General features: G+C 36.0%; 2 protein-coding genes across 2 annotated transcripts; both read left to right on the top strand.

The window, feature by feature from the left end:
- Positions 1 to 1746: 1746 nt before the first annotated feature.
- LOC143560439 (uncharacterized) lies at positions 1747 to 3117 on the top strand. The gene is made up of 2 exons (XM_077048741.1): positions 1747 to 2290; positions 2696 to 3117. Exons 1-2 carry the CDS (start codon positions 1747 to 1749, stop codon positions 3115 to 3117), a joined length of 966 nt encoding a protein of 321 aa, XP_076904856.1.
- A 202-nt stretch (positions 3118 to 3319) lies between these two features.
- On the top strand, positions 3320 to 20944 carry LOC143560438 (uncharacterized). The gene is made up of 2 exons (XM_077048740.1): positions 3320 to 3715; positions 20429 to 20944. Exons 1-2 carry the CDS (start codon positions 3320 to 3322, stop codon positions 20942 to 20944), a joined length of 912 nt encoding a protein of 303 aa, XP_076904855.1.
- Positions 20945 to 20962: the final 18 nt, after the last annotated feature.

Below are 20962 nucleotides of genomic sequence, written 5' to 3'. Positions count from 1 at the left end.
ACACTCGAAGCTGGACCGGGACGTGCCAAACGCGTAACTGGGCGGCGCCTGTACAACGCGTTACCATATGCGTGAAACGCTTAAAAAGGCCGCGGTAAACTCGTAAAATGAAATTAGTGTCTAGATGGCTTTAGGCCAAATGCATAAAGGTAACCACTACCAGGGAATAATTATCTAATTAAGTTGCTTTTGATTCGGTCATATCCATCACAGATTATAAATAAAGCAAAAATATTATTTGCAGCCGACAGTATTGGACATGAATGCCAAGAGAAGAGTAAGCAAATGAATGCGTAAAGGTAACCTATGAATAATCGAATTAAGTTGCTTTTAATCGAGTCACTCCAAGAATATATTCATTCATCCCACTCACTCTATTTATATTTATTCATCCATCTTCATTAATTGCTTAAACAAACATCAATCTGCTGATCAAAGAAGAAGCCTTATCTACAATATTACATACAGGTACGCCTCCAGTTCTTCTAGCAGTTTGTAGAGTGTTATTCGTTTGGATAATTAAATTAAATTAAATATATATACATTAATTTAGGAATGAAAAGAATATTAATGTAACATGAAAGGAAAATAGAGTTAAACTGTTTAGTTAAAACCTTAAGTGAGGAGTATGTATTGTTATACCATGTGTTGTTTTTGAGTGGTGTGCAACCCATCAATAGGGGTGCTAAGCGCCTCGTGTTCTGGCATGTTAATCATGTCAGTAGCACGAACACGACCTGTTATAATCAAGATTACCGAAATTTCTATGTATTCTACCCTAAAATTATATGACCACAAATAACAAAAACCACATAATAAAGGCATTGCAGTTTAAAAGGTCTTTGTTTTTCCAAAGATTCAAAAACGAAAATCGGTTCATTGCTGCGAATTCTTTATCCCCAAATCTGCAAAAGTGATGTGAATTACAGAGTTGCATAGGTTTATGCGTCTTTAAATTGTTGATTAGTTATAAAATAATACTTTGGTATAAACTATCAACAAGTTTTAGCAGTTAGCAGAAAAAAGAAGTCAATTGTTTTCCTTATGGCTAATTATGTGACTAACTTAAGGCTTTGAAAAAATAGGATTATTTTCATAATGCATCAACTTGAAGTCTAACCTGCAGACTCTTAATCAGAATCTTCCTTCATGGTTATGGCTTCATCTTCATCATCAAACATTCCGAAGGTTGAGCTGACAACTTCTTCAAGTAAGTATTCTGATTAATTAACTTGGTACTTGTATAGTTGATATTCTATATATGTAAAAGAAATATATCCATTCAATACTAACAGTGAGGACAACTACAAGAAGAGTAAGCCACATGCTTAATTAAAGATTTACGCAAGGCTTTGGAACAACGGGATTAATCCATTTATTTTCTTATTTCTTTATGCCTATACATTACTCCACCCCGTTCACATCTTCATTGCCTAAACATCAGTCCTTTATTTTTTTAATTTTTGTACCCAATTTGTTGATCAGAGGAAGAAGACTCATCTGCAACAACGCATAAAGGTATGTCTTTGTTTCTTCTAGTAGTAGAGTTTTATTCGTTTGGATAATTAATATACATTTTTTTTATTGAATGTAGTGATTTTTGTATTGTGTTTACGAAATTGTCACAAAATAAATGCATTTTTTTACACTTTCTTACCAAATAAAAAAGGTTGATTAAATATTGGGAATATATTTGGATATATGATTATTGTAGCACATGTATATTTTTTATTGAATGTAGTTGCAATGGAGCAGCTTCAGCATTTTAGTCATGAGCATGTTCTCAGCCTTGTCCAGTTGCAGCCTCTACAAAAGAATGAGAACTCTAATACGGAAGACGAAGATGAAGAGAAAGATGAAGATATAGATGATTTTGTGGTGGAAGAGTGTCATGTTGGCGAATGCAAGATGTGCAAAGAAGAGATCTATCCATTTCATCTATATTACTACTCTTGCAAGGATTGTGATTACTCTGTGCATAAATTTTGTGCACAACTACCCCTAACCCAACAAAATCACCCATTACATCCAGGCCACAAGCTTACGTTGTCTGACGGATATCAGTTTCAAGATCCAGATTTAAACTTCGACGCGATTTTTGATTCTTTTGTGCAGTGTCATACGTGCCAAATTGAGCGAAAAAGGTTCTACAATTACCATTGTTCCATCTGCAATTTCAACATGGACATAATCTGTGCCACTATTGCTGAACAGAAGATGGATCACCCAAGTCACCCACACCAACTTCAACGATATCTAGGTCAGATGATATTTTCTTGCAATGCTTGTGGTAAGAAACATAGTGGGACCTTCTACCATTGTACCACTTGTTATTGGTTCAAGATCCACTTAGATTGTGCTTTGCTTCCGGCCAAGTTATTTATCCAACATTCTGCGAATGAGAGTTTCACTCATACTCATTTACTTACCCTTGCTTATTCCTTTCCACAAATTGAAAGTAGGGCCAAATTATACCCTAGCTGCAGAGTTTGTGGTGGTGGGTTTATTACTACCTTCTGGCAATACAGATGCGATAAATGCCGATATTACACCCATGTTCGGTGTGCCAGTTCAAAGAGAGAAGCATTTATGTCAATCTTCATGCTCCCACGTGTGCAATTATTTATTCGTTTCTTTTTAATGCTAGATATTATGTTTGTCAATTTAAGTTAACTTTAAATATTTCATTCTTTAGGTCTTGGCAAAACTTATAAAAACTTCAAAGATAATGACCATCCTAATCTAATCCGTTGTCCATTTCCTAACGAAAGTTTCAACCTTCTCCGGCACCTTTTTATCAACAAGGGTGAATTAACTATTGAAAGAAAGATTGACGACGTAATGTTTAGTCATCAGCACCCGCTTATTCTTATTGATACACTCCATGACGGGTCAGTTTCTCTTCATCATCCCATGAAACGAGTGGAACTATTGTGTGACGCATGCGTGCGACCAATCACGGATGTGCCCTTTTACAAGTGTTCCGAAGATGATTGTGGTTTTGTTCTTCATGAGTGGTGCACCAGGCTACCTTCTAAAATACAAGATCACTATGGCCATCCAGACCATACCCTTGTTCTCCAACCACAGTTTGGTTGCTCATTCGGTGTGTTTTGAGTGTAGTATTTGTAAGTTATATTCCAATGGTTTCACATATGAATGCGTGGAATGTGAATATAATGTGGATATTAATTGTGCCTTCATACCTGACGTGATCACACATGAAGCTCACCCTGGCCATCTCCTCCTAAGAAACGAAGCTTCACCCAATCTATCAGAAACTTATTGTAGGGCATGTCGCTGGTCGATGGACATTAAAATGGGGTTCCATTGTCCCGCTTGTGATTTCTATTTGCATACAATGTGTGCTTTGTTATTACCCGGAAAGATTAGGCACAAGTACGATAAACATTCACTCAGTCTGAGATACTATCCAGCTGAGAACCATAGTAGCGAATACTTTTGTGAGATTTGTGAGGATGAATTAAACCCGCAAAAGTGGTTCTATCATTGCAGCACTTGTGCATCGTCTATGCACACCGTGTGTGCTCCGCTAAAGCTGCATTGTGAGCGATCTTTGCTTGCAAATTCTGAACCTGTCTTCAGGTTTCTGAATGTCAAATTTGGAAGAACCTTTGAGATCACAGATCACCCGCACCCGCACCCGCACCCTCTCACCTTTGAACAAGGGCTTAGTGCTGATGGTGAATGTGATGTTTGTCATCAACAATTGCAATATTACTTTATCTTCAAGTGCTCCCAATGCAAGTTTACCTGTCACTGTTGGTGTCCAACTTAGTCACTTAACCAAAGTTTGTTAAAGATTAATTAAACATGTACGTACGTATAGATGCGCTTGTACACAACTTCATACTATGACAGTCGATCTAACTTTGTAACTTTATAAATTCTAACCTTAGAGATTAGTGTGCATTCTTGTTATTCAAACTGCCTGGGAGAAAATCCAATATTAATATTAATATATACGGACAAGTGATTAATTTTGAATGAAAGAAATATGATCATACGATAGAAAAGAAAATGTTTGGTAGAATGCACGCCAACTGCTTGATTAAAAGCTCAAATGAAAAGTATATATCGTTGTTAAACTATGTAAGTGATCGAAGGATAATTAATTGGGTACTAAGTTACGTTTATTGCGTCTCTGCACCTGAACCTAAATAAGTCGTTACCTGCTTTTCAATTTTCGTGTATAGTTTTTTGAGATTCGGGTAACCCAGTATAACCCAGTTTGCAGTTGCACTTAAGCTGGTTATTTTTATAGGGGGGCACCAACATCTCATGATCTTCCAATTCCATTCTTGCGTTCTAACGTCGGTTCATCAACATCATAATATATGGTGATACTTGACATATATGTACCATGTTATAAATATCATGTTATTATTTTTGTAACGTTTGGAACTACCCTAATACTTAGTGAATTTTTTTGAAATGGAATGTCAACCATCCATATTGATTTTGACGCTCTGACTCACTAAAGATTACCGTAAGGAGGAAACCACCACCATTGAGTTAGGTTTCCCATTCCATACCATTGAACCAGAATGCTGCTAATGAACTTTCAAACGAAAGTTTCAGTTTTGTTTGCTTTATTGTGTACATATATAAACCGTTGTAATCTTATTTAAGTTAACGAATCATTAATACAACAGCAAATTCCTCAATTTCTTTATGATGTAGGGGTTTGTACGAGTTCCTCATTTCGTTAGGTTTGTGAGATCCAAAGAAGTTGCTATATATACACATATATATTTCATTTTCAAACACATTTAAGCCAAATGCATAAAGTAAAAGGTAACCAGCGAATAATCTATCTAATTAAGTTGCTTTTGATTCAGTGACTCAAGAATCTACATATCCATAGCAATAATATTACTTGCAGCCGACAATAAGTTGCTTTTAATAGAGTCACTCCAAGAATATATATTAAATAAAGCAATGGTAGCTAGCTTTTGATGGAATCTGGGTTTCTTGATGATGGCAAATTTCTTTATTCGTTCGTTCATCCAACTCTATTTATATTTATTCATCCATCCATCTTCATTGCATAAACAAACATCAATCTGCTGATCAAAGGAAGAAGCTTTATGTACAATATTACATACAGGTACGCCTCTGCTTCTTCTAGCAGTTTGTAGAGTGTTATTCGTTTGGATAATTAAATATACAGACATTTAGGAATGAAAATAATATTAATGTAACACGAAAGGAAAATAGAGTTAATGCACACCGACTGTTTAGTTAAAAGCTTAAGTGAGGAGTGTGTATTGTTACACCATGTAAACTGAATACTATTGATAATCAATATCTGTTTTTATGGGAGAAATAGAATGTGTTGTTTTTTAGTGGTGTGCAACCCGCCAATAGGGGTGCTAAGCGCAGGACCGGCTCAACGTCTTCGGAAACCTAAAACTAACTAAAATGTTGAGGCCATTTTCTTTTGTTTTCTTTATGCGTATAACGCTAGAGAGTATACAAGAACTATAGAATATGGATAATATGCACTGATAATGGATATGAAACAATCATAATTGGTTTGTGGCCTATCAATGAGTTACTAACTCTAGAAGAACTCTATTTTCAAAATCTCATAATAAATAACTCAGATTTAAAATTGAGGCCCTCTAAAAGTGGAGGCCTAAAGCCATGGTCTCATTTAGCTTACCCACGAGACGGCCCTGGCTAAGCGGCTCGTGTTCTGGCATGTTAGACCCGATGTAAACGTAAAAATCATGTCAGTAACACGAACACGACCTGTCAGACTCAAAATTATTGAAATTTCTATTTATTCTACTCTAAAATTATATGCCCACAAAAACAAAAACCACAAGATAAGGGCATTGTAGTTTAAAAGGTCTTTGTTTTTCAAAGATTCAAAAACGAAAATCAGTTCATTGCTGCGAATTCTTTATCCCCAAATCTGAAAAAGTGATGTGAATTACAGAGTTACATATGGCTTAAGCATCTTTAAATTGTTGATTAGTTATAAAGGTAATACTTTGGTATAAATTATCAACAAGTTTTAGCAGTTACAAGAAAACAGAAGTCAATTGTTTTCCTTATGGTTAAGGTGACTTAAGGCTTTAAAACAATGGAATTGTTTTCATAATTCATCAAATTGAAGGCTAACCTGCAGACTCTTAATCAGAATCTTCATGGCTATGGCTTCATCTTCATCATCAAACATTCATAAGATTGAGATGACAACTTCTTCAAGTATTCTGATTAATTAACTTGGGACTTGTATAGTTGATATTATATATATATATATATATATAAAATACATGAGAGATGAGCAAATTAAGACACCTACTTTTTAAGTAATTTAAAACTTGTATAAGGTACATCTTCTATAACATGTAAAATATGGATAAACTTGTCCATTTAAAAATATGTATATAAATAGTTACAGCATTGCCCAACTTTTATAAATTTAAAAAATTATTACAACCTTGAACCTCCATCTTTACACATGTATTCCTTTTGATTTTAATTGTAACCAACTTCCCACTAACGATTTTCCAACGGCCGTAACTTTTTCTTACATTAATATATTTTTTTTAAAATTGCACCATAAAAATGAGAATTTAATTTATTGTCTTTAATTTGGGTATGGTATTGCTATAGTTTTTTCAATTAAAAAAATTAACATGCTACGTATGGGTGTTCACAATTCAGTTTTAACGGTTTATAAGTTAAACCGTGAGCCAAAATGTTGGTTTGAATTTTTGTTATTGAAAACCAAAACTGATCCATTGAAAATTTAAACTGAATCGTTACTAATGGTTTGGTTTCACGCATTAAGCTTCAATAATAACATTACAGTCCGGTCCGGTTTTATATGGCCTATTTTTTGTATAAGCCGTAAACCGAACTGTTTGGTTTAAATGTTTTCAAAAACCAACTAATTAAAAGTTGTGATTGGTTTAAACGTTTTCAAGGTTTCATACGAACCTTGAACATCCGTAATTGTTACATGATTGCTAAGATTTTTGTTTCCCGCCGTATCGTGCGGGCACCCGTCTAGTATATATATATACACGTAAAAGAAATCCATTCAATACTAATAGTAAGGACAACTACAAGAAAAGTCACGTGCTTGATTAAAGAATTACACAAGGCTTTGGAACAACAGGATTAATCCTTTTATTTTATTAATTATTTATCCTATATATTACTCCATCCCGTTCACAACTCATTATTTATTGCAACAGTACCTTTCTGTAAAAAATTCAGATTTGACATCAATTTTTTCATTTTTATATCTACTACTAATCACATAAGTCTAGTTTTCTTCCATTTTGAGGATAGATACATATGTTTTTTCGTTTAATGAAAAGTAGAGTTGGGCATTTAATTATTTAAAAAGTATGGTAAAGTTTCCACGTCAGGCTGATTGTCCCTGCATGATTTCAAACTCAAGTTTGTTATTGTATTTTCACTATAATCGTCACAAAATAAATGCTTTTTTTTTTGCACTTTCTTAAAAAAAGAAGCAGAATAATATTGGGAATATATTGTTAAATCTTATACAAGTGAATCAAAAACATCAAACACGATATTTGCATAAAACGTTTATGCGACTCTTTTTATTAATAAGAAACAAGAGTGGAATACTTACTACTAGAACAAAAGAAAACTAATGATGAGTTTATATAGCACTCAATACCATACTCCTACTCAAACTTGGATACATAATCATACTAGACTTCTAATTTATTTAATAATAAATAAAAGATAACTTTGGCACCAAATTATTCAACTTGGTCCATGAACTTTAGATCTCCACCAAATCGCCCCATGAGATCTTCCGTACCACCCTTATACTTTCGTATTATCCATTCGGGTCTTGGTGTTGCTCCAAGTGTTACATATACTTGGTTATATGATTATTGTAACACATGTATATTTTATTATTGAACTAGTAAACATCCCGTTGAGTTGCGGCGGGAGCATTGATATACGTAAATCCATGCATCAAAATGGGGACGTTAACAAAACATAAAGTTAATAAAGTGTGTTCGCATGTTATAGCATATGGATGAGATAGGTACCGTACCGGTACCAAAAATCCCGATCCCAAAAATCGCAAATTTTTGGTACCCGTACCGGTACCAAAATACTCAATTCGGTACCGGTACTGTACAAGTATTGAAATTCAAAACTTTGGTTTGGTACCGATGGTACCAAAGCGTTACCGATATTAATACCGAATTTGTCCATCTCTATTATGGTAGCTTGGTTTAAAATAAAGTTTATATCGAAACTTAGGTAAAAGCAATGTTGTAAAAGTAGGTCTCCAAGGCCGAGTGGAGAGTACTCGCTACAATATATGCCACCGATGAGAGTTTTCATAAACTTCGTCTAGTTACCAATAATCGGTCAAATGTGGTCAACCTCAGCAAGAATCACATATATCCGGTTAACTTGGGCCGATTTTGACTTAAAAATAAAACATAATTCATATTTTTATAATATTAAAAAAGGAATGTAATTTTTTTAGTTAATGTTAGCAAATTTTAGAATAGTTTAGTATTTACAAATGTATTTCTCTTATTTAATTGATATTCATTTATTTTGTTATAAATATTAGTATACTTATCATATTTGACGTATATATAATATACAAAAATTAATTTTCTTTATATTTACCAGTTCCGAGTACTCCGAGTACACCCAACTTCTTAGTCGGCCGCCTAGGATCCGCCTAACGACTTTTGCAACCTTGGGTAAAACTAAAATGAATCAAAAATTATTATGTAAAGAGGAACTAAACTATAAACATAAAATCATATAACAATATTACAAATCAAACTTGAAAATAATCTTGTAATGGATCGAGTAGAGAGCATCACAATAATTGAGTTGCAAATTCCATGTGAGAAAGTAACTACATAGACACATGTAAAAGCCTAATTGGCTTATCCTGTTACTAAATTAAGAATAGTAGTAATATGTGAGTTAACTAACACTTCACAATTAATATATAATGTAGTTGCATTGGAGCAGCTTCAACATTTTAGTCATGAGCACATGCTCAATCTTGTCCACTTGCATCCTACAAAAAAGAAGGAAAACTCTGATAATGAAGATAAATATGATTTTGTGACGGAAGAGTGTCATGTTGGCAAATGCAAGATGTGCAAAGAAGAGATCTATTCATTTCATCTATGTTACTACTCTTGCAAGGATTGCGACTACTCACTGCACAAATTCTGTGCACAACTGCCCCTAACCCAGCCAAATCACCCATCACATCCCGGTCACAATCTTACGTTGTCTGACGGATTTCAGTTTCATGATCCCAATATCAAGTTAGACTACACTTTTGATAGTCCTGTGAAATGTGATATGTGCCAAATTGAGCGAAAAAGGTTCTACAATTACCATTGTTCCATATGCGCTTTCACCATGGACATAATATGTGCTACAATGGCTGAACAAAAGATGCACCACCCAAGTCACCAACATCAACTTCAACGTAATCTCAATTGGATGATATCTTTCTGTTATGCGTGTGGGAGAAAACAGAGCGGGACCTTCTACCATCGTACCATTTGTGATTGGTTCATGATCCATTTGGATTGTGCTTTGCTTCCAGCCAAGTTACTTATCCAACGGTCTACAAATGAGAGTTTCACTCATACTCATTTACTTACACTCGCTTATTCCTTTCCACAAATTGAAAGAAGGGCCAGATTCTATCCCAGGTGCAAAGTTTGTGATTTAGGTTTCGAGGCTAGCAACTGGCATTACAGATGTGATAGATGTAGATATTACGCCCATGTTGAGTGTGCTTCTTCAATGAGTGAGGCATTTATGTCTATCTTCATGCGCCCAGGTGGGCAGTTATTTGATTCTTTTCCTTTTAATACTAGATATTATGCTTGTCAATATAATTTTAACTTTAAATATGTCATTCTTTAGGCCTTGGCAAAACTTCTAAAAACTTCAAAGACGATGACCATCCTAATCTAATCCGTTGTCCATTTCCTAACGAAACTTTCAACCTTCTCAAGCACCTTTTCCTCAACAAAGGTGAATTAAGTATTAAAAAAACGATTGATGGTGAAATGTTTAGTCATCCGCACCCGTTAATTCTTATTAATACACTCCATGATGGATAAGTTTCTCTTCATGATTCCATGAAACAAGTGGAACTATTATGCGACGGATGCGTGCGCCCAGTCACAGATGCGCCCTTTTACAAGTGTTCCGAAGATGATTGTGGTTTTGTTCTTCATGAGTGGTGCACCAGGCTACCCTCTGAAATACAAGACCACCATGGCCATCCAAATCATACGCTTGTTCTCCAGCCACAGTGTGGACGATCCTTCGGTGTGTTTCGATGTAATATTTGTAACTTAACTTCTAATGGTTTCACGTACAGATGCATGCAATGCGAATATCATGTGGATATTAACTGTGTCTTCATACCTGATGTGATCACACATGAAGCTTACCCTGGCCATCTCCTCCTAAGAAACGAAGCTTCACCCAATCTATCAGAAACTTATTGTAGGGCATGTCGCTGGTCGATGGACATTAAAATGGGGTTCCATTGTCCCGCTTTTGATTTCTATTTGCATACAATGTGTGCTTTGTTATTACCCGGAAAGATTAGGCACAAGTACGAGAAACATTCACTTAGTCTGAGATACTATCCAGCTGAGAACCATAGTAGCGAATACTTTTGTGAGATATGTAAGGATGAATTTGACCCGGAAAAGTGGTTTTATCATTGCAGCCCCTGTGCATCGTCTATGCACACCGCTTGTGCTCCGATAAAACTTCACTGTGAGAAATCTATAAGGCCAGTTAAAACATCTGTCTTCTGGTTTCTAAATGTCAAATTTGGAAGAAGCCTTGAGATCACAGATCACCCGCACCCTCTCACCTATGAATGTGATGTCTGCCATGAAGAATTGCAAGATTACGTTATCTTCAAGTGCTCCCGGTGCAAGCTTACCCGTCATCGTTGGTGTGGTATGTATGATAAAGTTGTCCAACTCAGTAGCTTTACCATGGTTTGTTGTATACGTGCTTGTACACACCTTTGAATAAGCGTTCGTTCTTCTTAATTTTTTTTCCTTTGAATTGAAAATTAAAAGGGTTGTTGATGTGATTGATCAACATAAAATAAAACCAAATAAAACAGCCAATATAACTTTTAACTGTAAATCTATCTTTTATTCTTATTGGAACTGCCTGCGAGGGATAGTATAAGCGAATTTTACAATATAAATACACAGACAAGTGATTAATTTGGAAACGAAACACGAAAGGAAGAAAATAAAATAAAATGTTTGGTAGTGTGCACACCAAGTGTATGATTAAAAGCTTGAAGAAGAAGTATGTATTGGAACACCATGTGAAGTGATAAATTGGATCCTAACTGAATTTGCCAGGTTAGGTTTGGACTAGGGTTGTCATTTTTAAACGTAACCTGAAACTCGACCCCAAAAAACCGCAGTCGTTACCCGATTAAACCAAACCCGAACAACGGATAACCTGAATCCAATTCGATTTAACCCAGCCCGGAAAATCCGCACCCGAACACGAATGAATAAGTTGTTACCTGGTTTTCAGTCTTCGGGTATAGGTTTTGAGATTATGGTAACGCGAATAACTAGGTTTGCACTTAAGTTGTGTTTCTATTACAAGCGGACACCAACGTCTGATCTTCCATTTTCCATTCTTGTGTTCTAACAGTTCATCGACGTCATAATATATGTTTTGTGTGTGTTTATAGTGGGGTTTGGTTTTCCCTTAAGTTAGTTCATCGTCATCGTATACTGTTCATCATCATTCCTCATCTAAGGTGTTTGTGGTAAATTTTTGGGTTAGCTACGTTGGAATAGAAACATTACTCCAATCGAGGCTGCTGGTTTGGGGCTCACACCTTTAAGAAACACCAATTCACTTTTTGTCTCACTTCATGCAGTAATAGCCTTGATGTTTACTTCTTGATTTTTAAATTCCTGAAAATAAATAATTAAAAGAAATAAAACAAGATTTTCGCTCCCTTTTCGCGCCCTATAGTCAGTCACACCAACCACATACTCTAAAACATGTGTTAGTTTTGCATCATCAAACAACTGCTCACAGTGTGACAAAACTGGTTAACTTATGTATGCATCATATGACGGGTTGAGTCAGGCCAGGTTGTCCCGTTAGCCTCATATTTATTTGACCAAGTCAGGTCAAAATGTAAATATTTCAAAGTATGTATATATAATATATTGTTATTTATCATGTAATTAAGTAGAAGGGGTTGATTGGATTCTAATAAAATCTCATTTCAATCCGTGTTTGATCAGATTTTCTTGTCAAAATTTGAGGGTGTTGTGGGGCTGCTTATAATCGAAGAACTGAAACAAGAATGTTGATTGCCTTGTCCTCTGTTTACCGCAAGAGAACTAAAATCACAGAGGGTATTTGAGTTTTAAAGACCAGTCACCAAACCAAGACGATCTAGTGTTGTTAAAATTTTTGTTGGTCGTACACCTCATTTTGATCTTAACCAAAGTGACCATTTTTTAAAACGGTTTGCTTTGAACCGTTCCCATTTATATCAAGAACTCAAAACAAGAGGTGACTACTTTTAAAACTACTGGTTTTGACATGAATTTCTTCAAACCCGTTACCTAACTCAACCCGTTAAATACTGTTGGAAATCTTGTAGTAATAATAACCAGAAATAAAGAAACAATCGACACAGTAAACCGGGCTTGTGTTTAACACAATTCCCTTAAACAGATTCACGGTCTATTCCCAGGGTACCCCGGTTCGAAACAGAATCGGTGCTCTGCAGGACTCGATCATAATTCTTAACCATCATTTCTACTCTCCCTTAACCGTTTAACGTCCAATATCATTCCATTATCAAGATTTAACCCGTTTCTAGCATAAACTTGAACCTTTATTACCTTCCAAAAACCCGTTTTAGGTATAAAGTTTAGATCTTTAAGTTTAAAACATTCAAGGCTAGATCTAGGGTTTCCTTTATGAACCGTATCTAACCATGAATCCGTTAAGTCCATTTTAATTATCAAGTTTGCATTTTTATGGTTTGTCTAGATTCTAGACCCGATCTACTCTAGGTTTAAGTTTTATAACAAACCGTTTATAAAAACATAACCTTTAAGGATAAAAGACGTACCTTTACTCGTTTTTAGCTCACGGTTTAGCTTGGTTATGAACTACAATCTTGTATCTTGATTGTATATCAAAGATTTAACAAGATTTAGGCTAGAATCGATCTCGAATCTTCTTCTTCTTCTCACGGCCGTAAGGAGGCTTGTGTGTGTGTGTTGAGTGTGTAGAGAATAAGGTGGATAAGATGGTTAGAAATGGAAAGGATTAGGGTTTAAGGGGTATTTATACTCACTTAAGCCCATGGACCTAAGGCACATCTTTCCTTTTTTGTCCATAATTAATTCCATCTATTTAGTATACTTATCTTCCCTCTTTATTATCATATTCTTTTATTATTTCTCTACTAAACCGATTAAACTATCACGCCATAAATAAATAATATATTAAGTGTTGTTCTTTGAAATTTCGGGATGTTACAGGGATGAATGTCGGCAATTTTAGTGTCATCAATGTGACTTTAGTGTTATTGAGTTTATTTGATGATCTACTAAATGTTGTTAATTATTAAGGAGTTAGGAGGTGTGGGAGTGCAAGCTCGTTTAATTGAAATAATATTTGTTTTTTTTTTTGGTTGGGCTCGTTTGATAATGTTGGGCTTGGTGTACTTAAATTTGGAGTTTCCGTTCAATAGAGTTGGGCATGTATGATATAACTCTTTGGCTTCGGCGTGGATGTGATCCGGTTTGATCCAACTAGTTAGGATCAGTTTTTTAATTAGTAAACGAATTGTGATAAAACCGCCGATGACATCAAACACGGTAATAACAAAACGGCTGCCTTATTTTTTTACTTCTTGATTTTTAATCACCTAAAAATAAATAAATAATTAAAAGAAACTAAACATGGTTTTTCTGATACTAAAATGGGTTAAGTTATAATAGAAAGTATGAGTTTTGTATGAAAAATAAGAATTAATTTAGTTAATTGATTTTGGACATAAATGGTTAAGATTAACTTAGGTAGGAAATCAAGTGTGAAATAAAGGCGAAAACTTAAAATGGAATAACAAGACTTTCTCTCTCATATCTATACTCATATCATTTTAAAATGTACACAATTTTTTATGCATTTTTTTATTAAAAAAAATCAATATAATAACGCATGTTTTCTTTATCGTTAATATGAGTAAATTTTGTTATATAAACTAAAAAAAATTAGTGGGCTTTTTTACAAATTGTGATTTATCAAAATTGTGTTATTATATACAGTAATTGTGTTTTTCATTATGTTTTTGCCATTGTGTTTTTTTTCATTTTTCATTTTTCATAGTGTTTTTCATTGTGCATTTTCCGGCAAAATGACTTTCCGTCAACTTTTCCAGCGAAACTATCCAGTTGTTTTCCAGTGACATTTTCCGATGACTTTTTCGGCGATGCGGTGGCGGTGGTGATGTTTGTGTTGGTGGTGTTGGGCGTTGGTTGTAGGAGATGAGTAAAAATATAAGTGGGTTTTGTGTTTAAAGTCTTGGATTAAAATGCCCTCCTTCCTATTATTTCTAAAAAAACCAAAATTCTTATTCGAATCCAACCCATATAAAAAGATGAACTTTCCTATTTTGTGAGAAATTGTATCAAACAAAAAAAGATTTACTGAACAAAAAAATAATAAAAATGGTATGTCTTGGATCTTGGGTTGTTTTGCATCATCAAGTGACCTCACATTATGCAACCTTTCGATCAGAGGTGATAATACCGTTAAACTCATGTATCCGTCATGACGGGTTGTCCCCGTTAGCCTCATGCTTACTTGACCAAGTTTGAAATGTAATTCACATTTCAATCCGTGTTCGATCAGATTATCTTGTCTCAATTCCGTTCGTAAATTGAGGGCGTCATGTCATGGGGCTGCTTATATTCGAAGAACATAAATAAGAATCTTGATTGCCTTGTTGTGTGTTTACCTCAAGAGAACTATATATTGGGTATTCGGGTTTTAAATATCAGTCACAAAATCAAGACGGTCTAGTGTTGTTAAAATTTTTGTTGGTCACACCTCATTTTGATCTTATACAAACTGACAATATTTTTTAAAATGGGTTGCTACGAACCGCACCCACTTTTATCAAGAACCAAAACAAAAGGTGACTATTTTTTAAAACTACTCCTTTCGACCTGTTACCTAACTCAACCCGTCAAATACTTGGTGAGTAGCCCACGAACAAGAGACAAGTTGTGACAAACTACCCATGTTTCTTTAAACCTCTTGATTTATTAATTTATTTTTTGGTGAATTCTAAGTTTCAAAAACTTGACATTTCCTTTATAATAGATTGATTATATTGTAATTTAAATGTGTCACATTTTTATACTTGGTCTGCATATATTCTTTATAATAGCTTGATAATATTACCATTTCTTTTATTTAAGTTGCTTTTGATTGACTCACTCCAAGAATCGAATCGAATCGAATAAAGGTAATGATTTTGAACAAGGAATTTGGGTTTCTTGATGATTGTGGAATTCCTTTATTCTTTCATCCAACTCTATATATTCATCCCAACATCTGTCTTTATTTTTACAATTAATTACCTGCTGATCAAAGGAAGAAGCTTTAACTTATCTGCAACAATACTTACATACAGGTATATATGTCTCTAATTTTTTCAGTTTTATTGGTAAATTTGATGATTAGTATACAGTAATTAAGGAAACTAGAATTAATGCACACCAAGTGTCAATGAGCAAACCTTAATTTATTGTTTGTTACACCATGCATATAGCTAAAAGGTGGGAGGCTTATTGATAATAATTATGTGTTTTTATGGGAGAAATGGAATGCATTGTTTTTGAGTGGTGAACAACCCATAAATAGGGGTGCTAAGCGGCTCGTGTTCTTAGACAACCGACGCAGACCCGAGATATCATGTCGGTAACATGAACACGACCCGTTCAACCCAAAAAAAATTTAACTTTCTGTGTATTCTACTTTAAAACTATAACTTCACACCCAAAAAATACACAATAGTATCGTTTGAAGTGGTACCAAAATTTGTAATGCAAAATGTCTATGTCCACAAATTAACAAAAACCACAAAATAAAGGCATTGCAATTTAAAAGCTCTAAGTTTTTCAAAGATTCATAAACGAAAATCGGTTCATTTATAGGATTCTCCATCCCCAAATCGGTAAAAATGATGTGATTTTTAGAGTTACAATGGTTTATGCATCTTTAAGTTGTTGATTAGTTGCATAATAATACTTTGGTATAGATCACCACCAAGTTTTAGCACTTACTAGAAAAGGAAGTCAAATGTTATTTCTCATGTTTGAAACAATGGGATTATTAAAAAAAATCCATCAAATTGAAGGCTAACTAGACTTCTTATTCAGAATCATCATAGATACGGCTTTATCTTCATCATCAGACATTCAAAAGATTGAGACACCTGCTTCAAGTAAGTATTCTGATTAACTTGGGACCTGTATAGTTGATATTTACATGTAGAAGAAATCATTCTATATTAACATTTAACAGTAAAGACAACTTACAAGAAAAGTTGTAATCTTTATAAGGGAGAAAACGGCATGTGCTGCTTTTTTAAGAGATGAGCGGTCTGTAATGGTTTTAAGTCGTGAGGGACGTGTAATATTTTTAAGGGATGGCCAAACGGTAATATGATAGAAATTGTGCCAAAAACCACATAGAAAATAATCAAGTGATGCTAACTGAGATGGTGTTCAACAGAAAAGTTTTAGTCTCCCTTTCTAACCGGTATTTTCGTCATGAAGTGCAGCGGGAACAACAACATCCCATAAAAAATAACACCATATTAGAATTTAGCTCAATGGTATCTTGATGTGTTAAAGAGTGGTTTGAGTGATGTAAAATCAGGAGTAGATTAAATATGTGTGAGTAGATTAATTTTGGTTTGATGAAAAGTGGAGCAGGGTATTTAATTATTTCAAAAATTGAAGCAAACTGCAAAACTATGATAGAAAGTCCACAAAGGGTTTGATTGAGAGCACAAAGTTATATTGTATTTTGTTCATGAAATTGTCACAAATTGATTGCATTTCTTCTACGTTTTTTTTAAGTAGATTAATATTTAGGATAATTGTTGGTATATGATATTTGTAATTGTATATATGCATGTAGTTACAATGGAACAGCTGTTAGGATTAAACGCACACACGAAACTGAACACACACACGAAAGCAGTAAACGAACACGAGGATTTAACGTGGTTCGGTCTAAACTGACATACGTCCACGGTTGGCAACTAGGTATATCTTTATTGAGTGACCTAATATTACAAGTACATAATGTTGTTTATATAGAGACTGAACTAGGGTTAGTAAATTATTATGCAAGAAATCTAAACCGGGCCGGGCTTGGGCCCGACCGCCCACACCCGTCTCCTCTTTTGACTTCATATAATAAACCGGGCCAACAAGGCCTACGAACCCAACAATCTCCCACTCGGAGGCCTTGAGTACTCTCGTCTGCACTCCTGATTGTACTTCTGTAATCTGAACATTAAACTTCTTCTAGTTGCCACCGCCTTCTCATCAATTAACCTGAAGGCCCGTTGAAGCTCCCCGGAGCTCCAACACGTCAGTCATGGCTGAAACTGCCCCTGACCCGTTCCCTGTCCCTACCGGCTCCCACTGTAACGAACTACCGGATCCTGAGATAACCTGAGAACAAACACTCTCCATATTCAGCAAGTAATTCATTGAAGAGACTTTTACAGCTGGAATACTGGTTTTCTTAATCCACTGTCGACCTGGAACTGTAACTGAAACACGACCTGTGCTCCCACTGTCACGATGTCCCCCAACTGATTTAACCTTCCTAGCTCGTTCATCCTGAATCTTCACTTTGGCTCTGGGTTTGTTACTTGCAAAACGAACCTTCTTCTGCCCACGAGATTCTGTGAACCGGATTTTGTCTTTCACCAAAACTGGATCCACTCCTTTCGATGACATATCGACCATATACAACGAACCCATTTTCTTGCCACGAGCAACAACGAGATTCCCTTTGACTACTTTCCACTGCCCATTCCCGAACTTAACATCGTGCCCTTGGTCATCCAACTGCCCAACTGATATCAAACGTTTCTTCAAACTTGGAATAACCCTCACGTCTTTCAAAGTCCAAGAAGTACCGGCTGAAGTTATCAAATCAACGTCTCCCATACCCGTAACCTCTAAAATATCATCATTCGCTAGTCGAACCTTTCCAAAATCCCCAAATTTAAGATTCTTCATCGTTTCACTACAGTGAGTGGCATGAAACGATGCACCAGAATCCATCAACCAAGCATCAACGCTACTCTCAACACTACAAACCAAAGCCTCATCACTACTGACCCCGTCATCTGTGTCGTCTTCTGTAACGTTCACCTCTTTCTTACCATTCGGACACTGATTCCTGAAGTGTCCTTTCTCTTTACAACCCCAACATTCAATATCCTTACGAGTCTTAGACTGACTCCTCTTCCTGCTCCCACTGCCTCGCTGTTTTCCCCTACCTCTACCTTCTGTGACTAGCATGTTGCCTGATGATTCACCTGAACTTCTGCGTCTTGAATCTTCTCCCAGAATCAGATCTCGAATCCCATCGAAAGTAATATTTGTAGACGAACTACAAACTGCAGTCACTGTTTGCGACCAACTGTCGGGCAAAGAGGATAATAACAAGAGGCCTTGAACTTCATCATCAAACTTAATGTCAACTGACACTAAGCGGGACAAGATCGAATTAAGATTATTGATATGAGTTGTAACTGACCCACCCTCTTTCATTCTTGTTGTCACTAGCTCTCGGATAAGATAGACTTTATTCGCTGCCGAAGGCTTTTCATACATGTTGGATAGCGCCTCCATCATACCACGTGCTGTGGTTTCTTTCATGATGTTAAACGCCACATCTTCCGACAACGACAAAGTAATACAAGCCCTAGCTTTCTTGTCTAACTTCTTCCAATCTGCTTCTGACATCTTTTCTGGTTTTTCATCCTCAAGCACTACATCCAAGTCTTTCTGACAAAGTAGTGCCTCAATCTGCATCTTCCACCAACCGAACTTCTGTCCGTCAAACTTCTGTATCGAAAACTTTCCGTCTTCTGCCATAACAATGACTAAAACGAAAAACTGGATAAAAAACAGAGACAGACACAGCAACACGAACCTGAACTTAACGACTGTTCTACTGAACTCTGTTAAAAAATCAACCTATTTTAAACGTGCAGCGGAATAACGAACTAAAAATCAGAAAACTGAAACGATAAAACCTGACAAACTCGGTTGGTACTGGTTCTAAGTTTCTTTAACGCTTCTTCTGACTTAACAACTGTTCTTCAAAAATAGGATCTTGATTCGCTCGTTCTTGACTCGACCTTTGCTTAAATGGATCTCGGGCCCAACAAAATAAACAAGCTAGATCTACTAGCCCAAAATTGATGGTCCACAGCTTAAAAAAATGAATTCTTGGTTTGGGACTTTGATCACGTGCTTCTCCACAAAAGAAAAAAATAATTCCCAAAGCCTTTACCCACAAAATTCACTCTCTTCTTCTGCTCAAATAATTACCGAAAGCAAATCGGAACTCCTCAACCTTCTTCTTCTAAACTAACACCCTGATCATACTATCACAACAAGTTCTAATCTTCTTTGGTCAGTGATTGAACTGCCGAAAACGAACTGATCGACGGCGTGAATAACTACGGTGGTTACTGGTGGTGTATGGCGGTGGACTGAACCCTAGTCGCGATCGTCGGGCTGGGTTTAGTGGCGGCGAAACAGCGGCGACGTATACCCTAACGACAATCGAAAAAACCGTAGGCGGCGGCGGAACCCTAGCGCAGTAGGGTGGCGACGGCTGGATGGTTTGGCGGCGACTCGGCTGGTTCAACGTGTTCTTTGCGTGATCTGAACCTAAGCTCTAGATACCACTTGTTAGGATTAAACGCGCACACGAAACTGAACACACACACGAAAGCAGTAAACGAACACGAGGATTTAACGTGGTTCGGTCTAAACTGACCTACGTCCACGGGTGGCAACTAGGTATATCTTTATTGAGTGACCTAATATTACAAGTACATAATGTTGTTTATATAGAGACTGAACCAGGGTTAGTAAATTATTATGCAAGAAATCTAAACCGGGCCGGGCTTGGGCCCGACCGCCCACACCCGTCTCTTCTTTTGACTTCATATAATAAACCGGGCCAACAAGGCCTACGAACCCAACAACAGCTTCATCATTTTAGTCATGAGCACCTGCTCAACTTTGTGCAGTTGCAGCCTCACCAAAAGAATAAAGATGATGATGAAGATAAAGATGATTCTGTGGTGGAAGAACCCCATGTTGGGAAATGCAAGATGTGTAAGGAAGAGATCTATTCATTTCATCTATGTTACTACTCTTGCAAGGATTGCGACTACTCCCTACACAAATTCTGTGCACAACTGCCCCTAACCCAACCAAATCACCCATTACATCCCGACCACAATCTTACATTGTCTGATGGATTTCAGTTTCATGATCCTGATTTTAACTTCAGCTATACTTTTGATAGTCCTGTGAGACGTGATATTTGCAAAATTGACCGAAAAAGGTTCTACAACTACTATTGTTCTATCTGCGATTTCAACATGGACATAATCTGTGCTACCATGTCCAAACAGAAAATGGACCACCCAAGTCACCCACACCTGCTACAACGTTATTTCAGAACAATGATATCTGTTTGTAATGCTTGTGGAAAAGAACATAGTGGGACCTCTACCAATGTACCACATGTTGTTTCATGATCCACTTGGATTGTGCTT

The sequence above is a fragment of the Bidens hawaiensis genome, unplaced genomic scaffold (assembly GCF_021521415.1).
Source record: "Bidens hawaiensis isolate Kalapana, Puna unplaced genomic scaffold, B.hawaiensis_p1.1 tig00020332_1, whole genome shotgun sequence".
In the NCBI taxonomy this organism is placed as follows: domain Eukaryota; kingdom Viridiplantae; phylum Streptophyta; class Magnoliopsida; order Asterales; family Asteraceae; genus Bidens; species Bidens hawaiensis.
Note: the sequence above shows the minus strand (reverse complement) of the source record. Positions and strands in the feature narration are given on the sequence as shown.